We start from the raw sequence: 13098 nt of genomic DNA on the forward strand, positions 1-13098 counted from the left end.
TAGCTGTTTGCTGATTTGTTTACTCCCTTGTTACCCCTCTTCCCCAAAGAAGCATTTAACCCCCACGTGGGTATTGGCCACATCTCACTGAAGCTCAGCTCTTGGAAAAATGCCTAGGGCAGAGTGGGTGCGTTAATATTTGTTAATAGTCATCAGAAAGACAAATTCCACATGAATCTCTTCGGTTCACTTCCTAAAACCTCTCCAACTTAACCAACATTGGATTTTCCAGTCTCTGTCCATTGACAGTGGGCGATCCATCCATCCCTGCCTCATATCAGTGTTCCACTGGATAAAACCTTCTTACTGGACTTTGATTTCTTAATAACAAAAATGTACCTTTTCCTTAATGTCTATGATTTTGCTTTCACTCTCTGAGCAATGACATCTTTTTCTCCATTAAGGGGAAATTTACCCTGCAAATCGCCAAACCTCTGTAATCCTCCAGAAGCCATTTCCTCTGGAAGAAGTCTGTGGTAGCCGATATCACCATAAATATCACCACAGATAAATAGTGGTTCTATAACATCTGGCAGCTTATACACTTGCATGTGCTATTCTGTTACCAAGACAGCTCCCTTCTACAACCTCTGTCCACTTTATTTTTTTTAATGTTTGAAATATTAATTTTATTAAGAAAGCATTTGATAGTTGTATTAGATCATATAATCAATCACTTCATTTTTAAATGATGTGGCCTGAGGATACAATTAAAATATGGACTTTTCGGGCTTCCCTGGTGGCGCAGTGGTTGAGAGTCTGCCTGCTGATGCAGGGGACACGGGTTCGTGCCCTGGTCCAGGAAGATCCCACATACCGCGGAGCGGCTGGGTCCGTGAGCCATGGCCGCTGAGCCTGCACGTCCAGAACCTGTGCTCTGCAACGGGAGGGGCCACAACAGTGAGAGGCCCGCGTACCGGAAAAAAAAAAAAAATATATATATATATATATATATGGACTTTTCTTTGATTCAACAAATATTTGAGCATCTACAAGTGCCAGGCTTGGAGATACAGGCCAAACAGGAGGACCCCTGCTCTCACAGGGCTTACATTCTTGCAAGAGGGCAATATTAAAGAAATGTTTATATTACTTATAAACATATAACACAGGGGCTTCCCTGGTGGCGCAGTGGTTGAGAATCTGCCTGCCAATGCAGGGGACAGGGGTTCGAGCCCTGGTTCGGGAAGATTCCCACGTGCCACGGAGCAACTAAGCCCGTGCGTCACAACTGCTGAGCCTGTGCTCTAAAGCCCACGAGCCACAACTACTGAAGCCTGCGCGCCTAGAGCCCGTGCTCCGCAACAAGAGAAGCCACCGCAATGAGAAGCCCGCGCACCGCAAAGAAGAGTAGCCCCCACTCGCCGCAACCAGAGAAAGCCTGCGTACAACAACGAAGACCCAGAGCAGCCAAAAATAAATAAATTAAAAATTAATAAATTTTAAAAAACATATAACACAGAGGAAGTGACAGAGAAAGAAGATGGTGCTTTACCGGAGCACTTTAACAGGTGTCTAACCCAGCCCAGGGAAATCACAGAGACAAAAACAAGTGTTTAAGTAGAAGGGTGAAGACAACAGTTCAGGCAGAGGGAACCTCCTAGACCCTAAGGCGGGGGAAGGACTTTCTAGACTTAAGGAATTGGAAGAAGTCTAGAATGGGTGGAGTACCCAGTGTGAAAAGAGAAGTCAAGGAGATGAGACTGAATCTCAACCTCTGTCCACTTTAAACCTAGCCTCCCAAATCACCTCTAGTCCAGTGCCCTCCTGCTTCATACCACCCCTTGACCTGTTCATTTCAGTTCATAGCCCCTACAGATTCCCAAGGTATGACCACAGCCCCACTAGGTCCCGAGCTAAACGTGTCCTTCACTTTTTGTCCAACGTCTCCCCATCCCCAACTTCTCTGTCCGGGTGCGCACCACATCCCCTGGTCGCGAGGCCCCCAGCTCGGTTACCTGGAGCTGGTGCAAGTGCAGAACGTAGCCTTGCACCAACAGCTGGAATAAGAGACGCAGCCGCCCTGGCCCTGAAAGCTCCTCTAGGCTCCGCAGCCTCCGATCGCCAGGCCCGGTTCCGGGAGCCTCGGCTGCCTGGGCCGCAGGCAGGGCGCTGGGGATCGCGGCCTTGGCTCTGGCCCCGTGGGAGCCGAGGCCAGGGAGAGCCACCCGCGTCCCCAGCAGCGCCCACCGCAGCCTTGCGCAGCCCAGCGTACCCATACGATTCATGGCTCGCGCCGCCACGCCTTTGGATAGCGAATACAGAGCGCCAGCAACTTGTCCAGAGACAAAACAGCAGGGGCGGGTTCAAGGGTACCGGTAGCGCAGGGCGGGCCGGACGAAGGTTGACCAGGCCTCTTACTGCTCACTTTTCCTTGCGGTCTTCAGTCCCTCCAAATAGGACCTAAGGGACTCGCAGAAGTCACCCTTTCCAACTGTAAGCCTCCTGGCTCGGGGAGGGGCCGGACAACGCCAAGGCAGAAGATGCACGGGGGACTTACGGGAGACCCACAGAGCGCTGACGATGGCCGCCTCCTCCGCGACTCCCCCACCTCGCACTTCCGCGAACTCTCGAGGAGAACTTGAAGCTCGCTTGGTCTCAATTCCCGGCAGGAGTGCGGCAAAGTTCTCGGCAGCCCGGGAGCCTTCCAAGACGGGGAGGCCGGTTCGCCATCCCAGAGCGCCAGCGTCTCAGCTGATCTCACTTCCCGGAGGGACCAGGAACCGACTGCTGAGATTAAACCGGCCGCTGGCTTTTCCTGATAGCCTCCAATGTTGATCCTGGAGTCTGAGGGCTGAGCGAGGAAAGAGCAAAAAATCCCCCTGTGCAGAAAAGCGAAGAGCAAAAAACCCGACCCTGTCTCCAGGGTCATCTGATTCCTGGAGGGAGGAAGCCAAACAAATTTAAATATTAGGGTTTTCAAAAAATGCAGTTCTACCCCTCTCCCTCCCCACCACCCACATACTCCCTGGTCTGCTGAGGCAGGATTTCTCAAACTGCAGGTTGAGACCAGATTTAGTGAATGTGACCAAAATTATCTTTTAATAAGATGGAATAGAACAAAATAGTACAGAAAATATTGCAAGAAGGAAAAGTATTATTTCATGAATTCTTTGTTTCATATATGTATATTCAAAGTACAAGTTTCAAAAAGTTAAAAACATAACTCATACACGAGCTCAAAGCTTATTCAACCCATTAGAGGTAGAACCAGCAGAATGATAAAGCTTTTTCTAAGACCATTTGAAGAATTGGTTATTTACAGGCAGCCAGAGGCAGAAAAGGCATATTAAGTTCAAGGGGCAACAATTAGACTGACAGCTGATGTAGCTAGGTGTGGATTTCTTTTCATTTATCCCCTTAGGGGTCAGAGAGTTTCTTGACTCTGTGACTGAATATCTTTCATCAGTTTTGGAAGTTTTCAGATATTCAAACATTCCTTTTACCCCATTTATTTTTCTTCTCTCCTAGGACTTCAAATTATATATATATATGTTAGACTTTCTGACTGTATCCTCCCTGTCTCTTACCCTCTCTTCTGTATTGTTCTATCATTTTGTCTCTTCTAACTCATTCTCTATTCAGCTGTGTCTGATGTTAAATCTATCCATTGAATTTTAAATTTCTATTATTGTATTTCTCAGTTTTTCAACTTTAGTTTTTTTCAAATCTGTCCTTTTTAAAATATTTCTAGTTTTATGCCAAAATTCTTAATGTTTTTTTTTTAAATAAATTTATTTATTTTTTGTCTGCGTTGGGTCTTCGTTGCTGTGCACAGGCTTTCTCTAGTTGCGGCGAGTGGAGGCTACTCTTCGTTGCGGTGCACGGGCTTCTCATCGCAGTGGCTCCTCTTGTTATGGAGCATGGGCTCTAGGCACATGGGCTTCAGTAGTTGCAGCACATGGGCCCAGTAGTTGTGGCTCACGGGCTCTAGAGCTTCAGGCTCAGTAGTTGTGGCACACGGGCTTAGTTGCTCCACTGGCATGTGGGATCTTCCCGGACCAGGGCTTGAACCTGTGTCCCCTGCATTGGCAGCCGGATTCTTAACCACTGCTCCACCAGGGAAGCCCAATGTTATTTTTTATTATACCCTTTACTTTTGTAAGCATAGTTGTTTTAAGAATTATGACCAATAACTCCAATACATGGAATCTATGTGGGACGATTTCTATTGTCCATTATTTCTGGTGGTTTTGTACATATTGCCATGTTTCTTCCTGGGCCTTGTTTCTTTTGATTGTGTACCAGAAAATGTATTCATTAAGTTTCTAGTGGAACTAATTTGAAGTTTAGAATGAGTTCATTTTCCCCGTGGAAGATTTACTTTTATTTCTGACAGTTGCCTAAAGGCACCCACAATCCAGAATCACCATAATTCAGTTTCAGGGAATGAGATGCTTTGAAGCTGAACTGTAGTTCTTTAGAAGGCTAGTCTATTTCCAGTCCTTAATCTTTTTGGGTCCCAACCCAAAGTTTGGGTATAAGAGATTATGGACTCCAGCTATTCTTCACACAGCCCTGTGAGGCTAAACCACTCAACTTCTCAGCTTCCTCTTCTGAAAATGGGAAATGCTACTAATAGGAAAGTGGTACCTAATGCCTAACTTACCTCTGGAGTTCTGTCTTCTCTTGGTTCTTGTCTGATAGATCTTTATTACCTTGTTTGTTCTCTGATGCTGATTCCTTCAAGTAAATGCTGGTCATATTTTCTTCAGCTTTTCAAGTTATCCTTTGAGAGAGGACTGAGTCAGGTATTAAGAGAAGTGGAAATCCAATTTATGCTTTTACCTTTATTAATTCTTTTTCCCCCCCTCTGGGTTCATTTTCTTGATATATTATATTTTTAACTTTTTTTTTTAAATGACTGCTTAGTGAAATTTTATTTCCTAATTAATGGACTTAATGCTACACATTTTCACATCATACTATTTTGGCCATATCCAATAAGATTAAATAAGCAATTTCTTTCACTGTCACTCATTTCCCAATAGTTTGTAATTTCCATTTTGATTTTCTTTTTAATCTAAGTCATGCAGGAAAGTGTTTTTATTTACTTTCAAATAGTTGTAGTTTTGTTTTTTGTTTTGAAAGGGACCATTCTTTTGTTATTAATTTATAATGCTATTACATTGTGGTCAGAGTATTAATGATCTGCTTTTTAGAATTACTAAAACATTTTTGATGGTCTAGTACTTGTTTATTTTTGTGACTATTCCATGTGTATTTTTGAAAAATATGTATTTTGTTTATTAACTTATTAATTTTGTTATTTAAACCCTCTGTAGCCCTACTTATTTTTGTCTACTTGATTTGTTAATATCTGAGAGACGCATGTTCAAGTATCCCCCAAATATTATGGATTTGTGGATTTGTCAATTATTTTGTGTCTTTTCAACAGCTTTGGTTTTATATTTTGAAGATCTGCTGTTAGGTTCATAAAGGTTCATGACTATTATATACTATATATTCTTGACTATTATATATTCTTATATAGCACCTTTTATAAATTTGAAATATTAAAATATTAAATTGCTTTGGATTTAGTTTGTTTGACTTTAATATTGTTATTCCTACAATTGTTATTCCTATGAATTTGTTTGATATATCTTTTATTCATCCCTCTTATTTTTCAGTCATTCTAGATTATTTTGATTTAGAAGTATCTCTCATAAATACCATGTAGCTGGATTTTTTTTCTTACCTTACAAGAGAATCTTTAAATAGCAAAAATTATTTTTATAACTTGAAGGAAAGTTTTAAAATAAATGAAATGAAATAAAAAATTTAAACATAATGAATGGTGGGACTTCCCTGGTGGCACAGTGGTTGGGAATCCACCTGCCAATGCAGGGGACACGGGTTCGATCCCTGGTCTGGAAAGATCCCACATGCAGCGGAGAAGCTAGGCCTGTGCGCCACAACTGCTGAGACTGCGCTATAGAGCCCGCGAGCCACAACTGCTGAAGTCCTAGAGCCAGTGCTGCACAGGAGAGGCCGCTGCAGTGAGAAGCCCGCACACCGCGTCAAGGAGTGGCCCCCACTCGCTGCAGCTAGAGGGGGCCCGTGCGCAGCAGCGAAGACCCAGAGCAGCCAAAAATAAATAAATTTTTTTAAAAAGCCATAATGAATGATAATTCATGGAAGAGGAACTATAAATGGCTCTTTAGCCCATGCAAAAATGTTCAACTTTACTTGCAATGAAAGACAAATCAGAACTACATCAGAAACCATTTTTCACCTATAAGATTGAAAAAGATTAAAAGTTTGATACCACTATGTATTTGAGGGTATAGGGAAACAAACTCTCAGTCATGGTTTAAGGAAGTACAACTTGCTGCAGAGTTTTCAAAATTTAAAGTGCACTTACTTTTGAGCCAGCAGTTCTACTTGTAGGGATTTTCTTTTCTGCGAATATACTTGTACATTCGTAAAATCACAAATATACAAAGATATTTATTACAGCATTGTTTGTACAGATAAAGAAAATATTGGAAACAACCTGAACCCATCAGTAGGGGATTAATGAGATAAATTATAGTAAATTCATGCATTGGAATCATTTGCAGCTTTAAAAAGACAATGATACAGCTCTATGTGTACTGATATACAACAATTTCCAAGATATAAAATAAAAAAGGCAAGATGCAAAGCAGTAGTATGGTAGGCTATGACAAAATTATGCCAGTGTTTGCACATGCATAGAATATCTCTGGAAGGATACACAAGAACCTTGTAACTGTAGTGGCCTCAGGGACAAAGGTGACAGGGACACAACTTCACAGCATGCTCTCTTGGCTCTTAGAATTGTGTAGTATGTACTTGCAATATGTCAGGGTTTTTTTAAGTGGCTTATTCAAAAGTCACATAGCAAAACATCTTGTTTTGACATTTCTGGAAACTTGTGTCTCAAAGTGATATCTGGCTATCAGGTAACTTGGTCACTTGGGACCTTACCAGGGCCAAAAAATTTAGTAAAAGCAATAATAATGTATTAAAACAATTAAACCTGTACATACATATAGGACCTTATTTTTTGTTTCTTTTCTTTTTTCTCCTTTCTTTTCTATTTCAGGGGAGGGAGGTATCTAGAAAGAAGTATGTTGGGGAAAATGTATATTTGAAGATACCCATGAATTAAGTACAAGGACAAACAGTGTGTATAAAAAAATTGGTTTGAGATTTGAGAGTAGGTTAAAAAACTGGTCTGATTCTTTCGTTTAATTAACTCATACATTTTTGTGATTTTGAAAATTAAAATAAACAAATAAAAACTTTCTAAGCCTCCTGAACACAGAGAAGTTATGTTTACATTGCTTTCCAAGGAATTAAATTATACAGCAAAACAACCCCAAAGTAAAAATCACCCATAATCCCACCACTTATATAAGGGAACAAATTAAAAGACCTCTGCTTTGCTTCCCCAATTATATTCCTTCCAAGTGAAGTACTGTTCATAATTTAGTGCATAATCTTCCAGACCTTGTTCTATATTTATATAAACTTTTTTTCACCTGTAGTTGAAAAAAGCATGTTGAAATTTTAATGTGAATTCCCTTAAATATTATAAAGGCTTAGGGCTGTTTTTTAAAAAATATGCCTATTGACCCTTTCTATTTCTTCTATGAAGTCCTTAGTCATATCCTTTGATCTTTTTTTATTGGATTTTCTGTCTTTTCTTATTAGTTTGTTGGAGTTCTTTTTCTACTTAGATTAACAGATTAACCTCTGTTACATGTATTACAAGTATTTTCTCCTGGTTGTCTGTTCTTTATATCCTGGCTATTATTTAGGGTATACGTCTCTTCGTTTGGCTGGTCCTGATTCATAAGCATAATAATAAAACTGTAATTCTAAGTATAGAGCTTTCCTGAGTTCTGTGAATCATTCTAGTGAATTATCAAACCTCAGGGGGTTGCAGGAACATGTGAATTTGTGGCCAGTTGGTGAAAACTACAGGTAGCCTGGGAACCTCCAGACTTGTGGCTGGCATCTGAAGTGAGGGCAGTCTAGTTGGGGACTATGCCTTTAAACTGTAGTCTGCACTAACTCCAGGTTTAGTGTCAGAATTGCAGTATTGCACTTGCCCTTTCCTTTCCTTGTGGTTGGTTCTAATTTTGAGGGATTACATTGTGCCTAACACATGTGAGGGCCCCAAACTGGTCCTCAGCTACTATTAGCCTATGCTGCCATTAACTGAAACATCTTCATTTCTACCTGGCTTCACTCTCTACCCCCATTCCTGACCAAAAGTCTCTCAAATCTCTCTCTCTCTCCTACTTTCCCACTTCCACAGACTTTATGGGCCCCTGGGAGCACGTGACTCTTTCTGAAGGAGAACTTTGAGGTCATCTCAGGCCTATCTGCCTACATGTCTCAGATGTCCTCATACTTGGCATGAGGAAACGTCTGGGACTTCCCTTCTAGGAAGCAGGTACAGGTCTTTTTTGTTCTCAGATTCTCAGTCATTGGCAAAGGAGAAGTGCAGGACACAGGCCCCTATATCAGGGACACACATCAGCCTAGAAGGAGGAGGAGGAGGAGGAAGAGAAGAAGAAGGGGAATGGAGAAGGAAGAAGAATTAACATTTGAGGACTCGCTATGTATCAGGCACTGTTCTGACCACTTTTCTAATATTAATTCATTTGATTCCTGCATCAACTCTAAGAGTTAATAATGCTATTATCCTAATATTTTACAAAACAGTGGGGCAGAGATTTAAAATAATTTTCCCAAGTCATACAGCTAGTAAAGTCAGAGCCAGAATTCAGGAACTGGGGTCCCAGTGATTATGAATGATCTGTACTGCCTTCTTTTCCATAGACCTCAGCATCGCTGCCTTCCCTTCTACCAGCTAAGGTAACTCTTCTGCTCTCAGAGCAGAAAATCCTGGCTCTCAGTAATCAAATATTTCAGCATTTGTCTGAAGTTCAACTTTCGCAAAGCAAATAACTATTTTGTTCTCTGCTGTGTCAGTCTTTCCCTAAAGGGAATGAGATGAAACACTCCAACCGCTGCTTCCTTAATGTGGGAGGTCCACTCGATTACAAGGGAGCAGCTGGGGCTGTTGCTATAATCTGACACTTGAATGAGGCTCTCTATCCTGAAACAAAAGAATTTATGGAAACAAGAGGCAGAATGATTCAGTGAAGAGCATGAGTTTTATTAAAATGCTCATAATATTTCATTAAGAATTACAAAACCCTTTCAACAGTTGGTTCTCTTTCTCACACACACACAATTGGAAATATACACACCAAATTTAATAATAATTTAATTTTTAATATAAATTTATTGTATTTATTTATTTTTGGCTGCATTGGGTCTTCGTTGCTGCACACGGGCTTTCTCTAGTTGCCGCTAGTGGGGGCTACTCTTCGTTGCATCACCCTAATCTCTGCCCTCATGTTCACATGGCATATTCCCTGTGTGCATATCTGTGTCCAAATTTCCCCTTTTCATCAGGATATCAGTCATATTGGAATAGGGGCCCACTCTGCTCCAGTATGACCTCATCTTAAGTAGTTATATCTGCAATGACCCTACTGCCTAATAAGGTCACAATATGATCAGTACTTCAGCCTACGTATTTGGGGGCACACAATTCACCCCATCACTAGCATATTCCTAGGAGTGGAGTTCCCAGGTCAGATGAGCTACTGATAATACTGTGATAATGAAATTATCAGTCTTAGTATGCAGCTCTCTGCAATAATTATGATATACATGGTATATTTAGAATTTGCATTTTCCTGATGGCTAATGTGGGACACTGTTTTTTCCAAAGGTAGCTGCAACAATTTCCTTTTCTTTTTTTTTTTGGCTGTGTTGGGTCTTTGTTGCTGCGCCCGCGGTTTCTCTAGTTGCGGTGAGCGGGGGCTACTGTTTTGCTGCAGTGCGTGGGCTTCTCACCGCGGTGGCTTTTCTTGTTGAGGAGCATGGGCTCTACACACACGGGCTTCAGTAGTTGTGGCTCACGGGCTCAGTAGTTGTGGCGCACGGGCTTAGTTGCTCCATGGCATGTGGGATCTTCCTGGACCAGGGATCGAACCCATGTCCCCTGCATCGGCAGGCGGATTCTTAAATCTTGACTGCCTTTTAAATTTTAACTATTCTAGGGACTTCCCTGGTGGTGCAATGAATAAGACTCTGTGCTCCCAATGCAGAGGGCTAGGGTTCTATTCCTGGTCAGGGAACTAGATCCCACATGCCTGCCACAACTAAGTTTGCATGCCAAAACTAAGGAGCCCTGGAGCCACAACTAAGAAGCCCACGTGCTGCAACTAAGGAGCCTGCAAGCTGCAACTAAGGAGCACGCCTGCTGCAATTAAGACCTCACGCAGCCAAATAAATATTTTTTAAAAATACATAAATTTTAACTATTCTAGTGTCATCTCATCGAACTTTTATTTAATATACATATGCATCATGAAATGGTTATCTCCTTGGCCTTTTTTTTTTTTTTGCGGTACGCGGGCCTCTCACTGTTGTGGCCTCTCCTGTTGCGGAGCACAGGCTCCGGATGCGCAGGCTCAGCAGCCATGGCTCACGGGCCCAGCCGCTCCGCGGCATGTGGGATCCTCCTGGACAGGGGCACGAACCCGTGTCCCCTGCACCAGCAGGCGGACTCTCAACCACTGCGCCACCAGGGAAGCCCTCTCCTTGGCCTTTTTCAAGTCAGCTTTATTTACTTATAAGAAAATTCATCCATCTTAAGTGTATAATTTGATGAGTTTCAACAAACATAGTCATATAGCCACCATCACGATCAAGGTACAGGATATTTCCAACCTGCTCAACTGTCCCTCCCCTCTGTCATCTATAATCCTTAGCAACCACTGATAAGCTTTCTGTCCCTAGTTTGCCTTTTCTAGAATGTTACATAAATGGAATCATAAAGTACGTAGTCTTTTGTTTCTGGCTTCTTTCACTCAGCATAACGCTCTTGAGATTCATCCATGTTGTTGCACGCGTCAGTTTACTCCTCTTTTTGGCCTCCTCTAAGTAGTATTGAACAGATATATCACAATTTGTTTATTCATTCACTAGTTGTTGGATATTTGGGTTGTTTCCAGGGTTTTGCTATTATGAATAAAACTGCTGTGAACATTTGCAAGCAGGAGTGAATTGCTGGGTCATATGTTGAGTGTATGTCACTTCATAAGAACCTACTGAGCTATTTTCCAATGTACCATTTTGCATTCCCACCAGCAATGTATGTGTTCCAGCTGCTCCATGTTTGCAGACACTTGGTAGTTTCAGCCTTTTTCATTTGAGCCATTCTGCTGTGTAAGTGGTGTCTCCTTGTAGTTTTTCTTTTCTTTTTCTTTTTCTCCAAACGCTTATGTTGAGGGCTGACTTTCAACAGATTGCAGTGAGGGAGCTGTTCAGCTGCACACAACCCTGACCCAGAAGCAGGTTGTCTACGAATGGTTTAACACCAGATGCCCCAGGAATGTGCCTTGCGTGACATGCAAGGAGGCAGCCCCCCTTTCTCTGAACTAGAGGCTCTCGGCTCAGGCCCCCGCCCTGCGTGTGCTATGGGCCTCACGGGGGAGAGAGGGAAGCACTTGGCCGCCTGCCTGCAGTAGGGACTGCGGGACCAGCCAAGGAGGCTTAGCCATGACTGCCCTGTGGTTCTGCCTTGCTGGGATTCTTATTTAGAGGTTTAGTCATAATCCCACAGTTGGTAGCTTTTCCCCGTTGGCTCCTCAGCCTGTATCATTATAGTTTTGTTTTGTTTTGTTTTTTCCGGTGCACGGGCCTCTCACTGTTGTGGCCTCTCCCTTTGGGGAGCACAGGCTCCGGACGCGCAGGCTCAGCGGCCATGGCTCACGGGCCCAGCTGCTCCGCGGCATATGGGATCTTTCCAGACCGGGGCACGAACCCGTGTCCCCTGCATCGGCAGGCGGACTCTGAACCGCTGCGCCACCAGGGAAGCCCTCATTATAGTTTTAACCGCACTTCTCTGACAACTAATGTTAAGGGCTTCAATTTTTCTAAATGAATTATCTTGATTAAATCACCAGTTTGCCATTCCATGTTTATCACAGTTTTGTAGGAGTAACATGCTACTATAATAGTATCATAGTACCATTATAATAGTAACATGCTGTGTTACACAGTGTTACTGTTACTTTATGAAAATGGTTTTGGTGGTGTTAACTGGTTTTTTTTAGTCTGCATTATATATGTATCAGGCACTTGACTAGGTGCTTTATGTATATTCTGCCCCCCTGCCCCCTTAACTCTCATAACTACCCTACAAGGTAAGCTCTGGTCTCCTCATTTTACTAGTTGAGATTTAGAGATTATTATCTTTTTAAAATTGTGTTGGATTTCCCCATGACAGTCCGTAGCATTCCATGTGTCTCAGTCCATTATAATAAGGCACAAATGGGTTTTAGAAAACACCCACCTTGCTATTGATCCTTCTCATATTCTTTCACCTATGAGAAATCTGCCAAGAGCAACATAAAGGCTGCTTGCAAACTGCTCTGCAAACTCCCTGCAAACAGGGAGATCTAAATGACCGAGTGTTGTTCGAGAGGCTGGATTAGACTCTCAAGTGGCATGAAATGGAGCTCCCTCAACTCCACACCTCTGAAAACCATCACTGTTTCAAAGCAGTTGGGAAATCCATACTGTAAACAGAGCTTAGTCTTAGGACAAATCCAGAGGAAGCCAGGAGAGGAGGTCCCCCGGCTGCCTTTGGTGACTACCTTATTTGGGTAACTAATTCAGCTGTGGAGGGAAGCGGAGCAGACTGTGCACCTGGATTATCAACCTCCTGCACTGGCCCACTGTTGGATGGTCCCAGAGGGCAATAAGGTGTGTCCTTTCGATAGGGTCCCAGGAGGCACAATCACCCTCAACTAAATAGCCTCAAATCATAACAATGTACCTGTAACGACAAGCGTCCCCTCGGCACAGCTGTTACGTTCCTGCATGTTCTCTGGCTCCAGTTCAAGGTCTCTATTTTCTGTGCCCTGCTCCTCCCCTCTCCAGCCCCCAGGCATCCACTGCTCCCTCACGCTCCCTTTCTTATCAAAGCTTCTCTCTGAATAGGACTGAGTAAGCCCAATTCACATACTTTTAATT

At 42.7% G+C, this 13098-nt stretch overlaps 1 protein-coding gene across 2 annotated transcripts in view; it reads right to left on the reverse strand.

Annotated features, from left to right (window-relative positions):
* Nucleotides 1-2887, reverse strand: part of LOC132522091 (sterol 26-hydroxylase, mitochondrial) — a 43291-nt gene extending 40404 nt beyond the window's left edge. The window contains exon 1 of one of the 2 annotated variants that reach the window (XM_060152089.1): nt 2501-2887. In XM_060152089.1, the coding sequence (XP_060008072.1) occupies nt 2501-2872 (372 nt within the window). In that variant the 5' untranslated portion in view covers nt 2873-2887. Of the gene's footprint in view, nt 1-1958; nt 2308-2500 lie in introns of those variants that run through there. The other variant, XM_060152091.1, reaches the window with a different exon arrangement.
* Between the last annotated feature and the right edge of the window lie 10211 nt (nt 2888-13098).

Source organism: Lagenorhynchus albirostris, chromosome 6 (genome assembly GCF_949774975.1).
Source record: "Lagenorhynchus albirostris chromosome 6, mLagAlb1.1, whole genome shotgun sequence".
NCBI lineage: Eukaryota > Metazoa > Chordata > Mammalia > Artiodactyla > Delphinidae > Lagenorhynchus > Lagenorhynchus albirostris.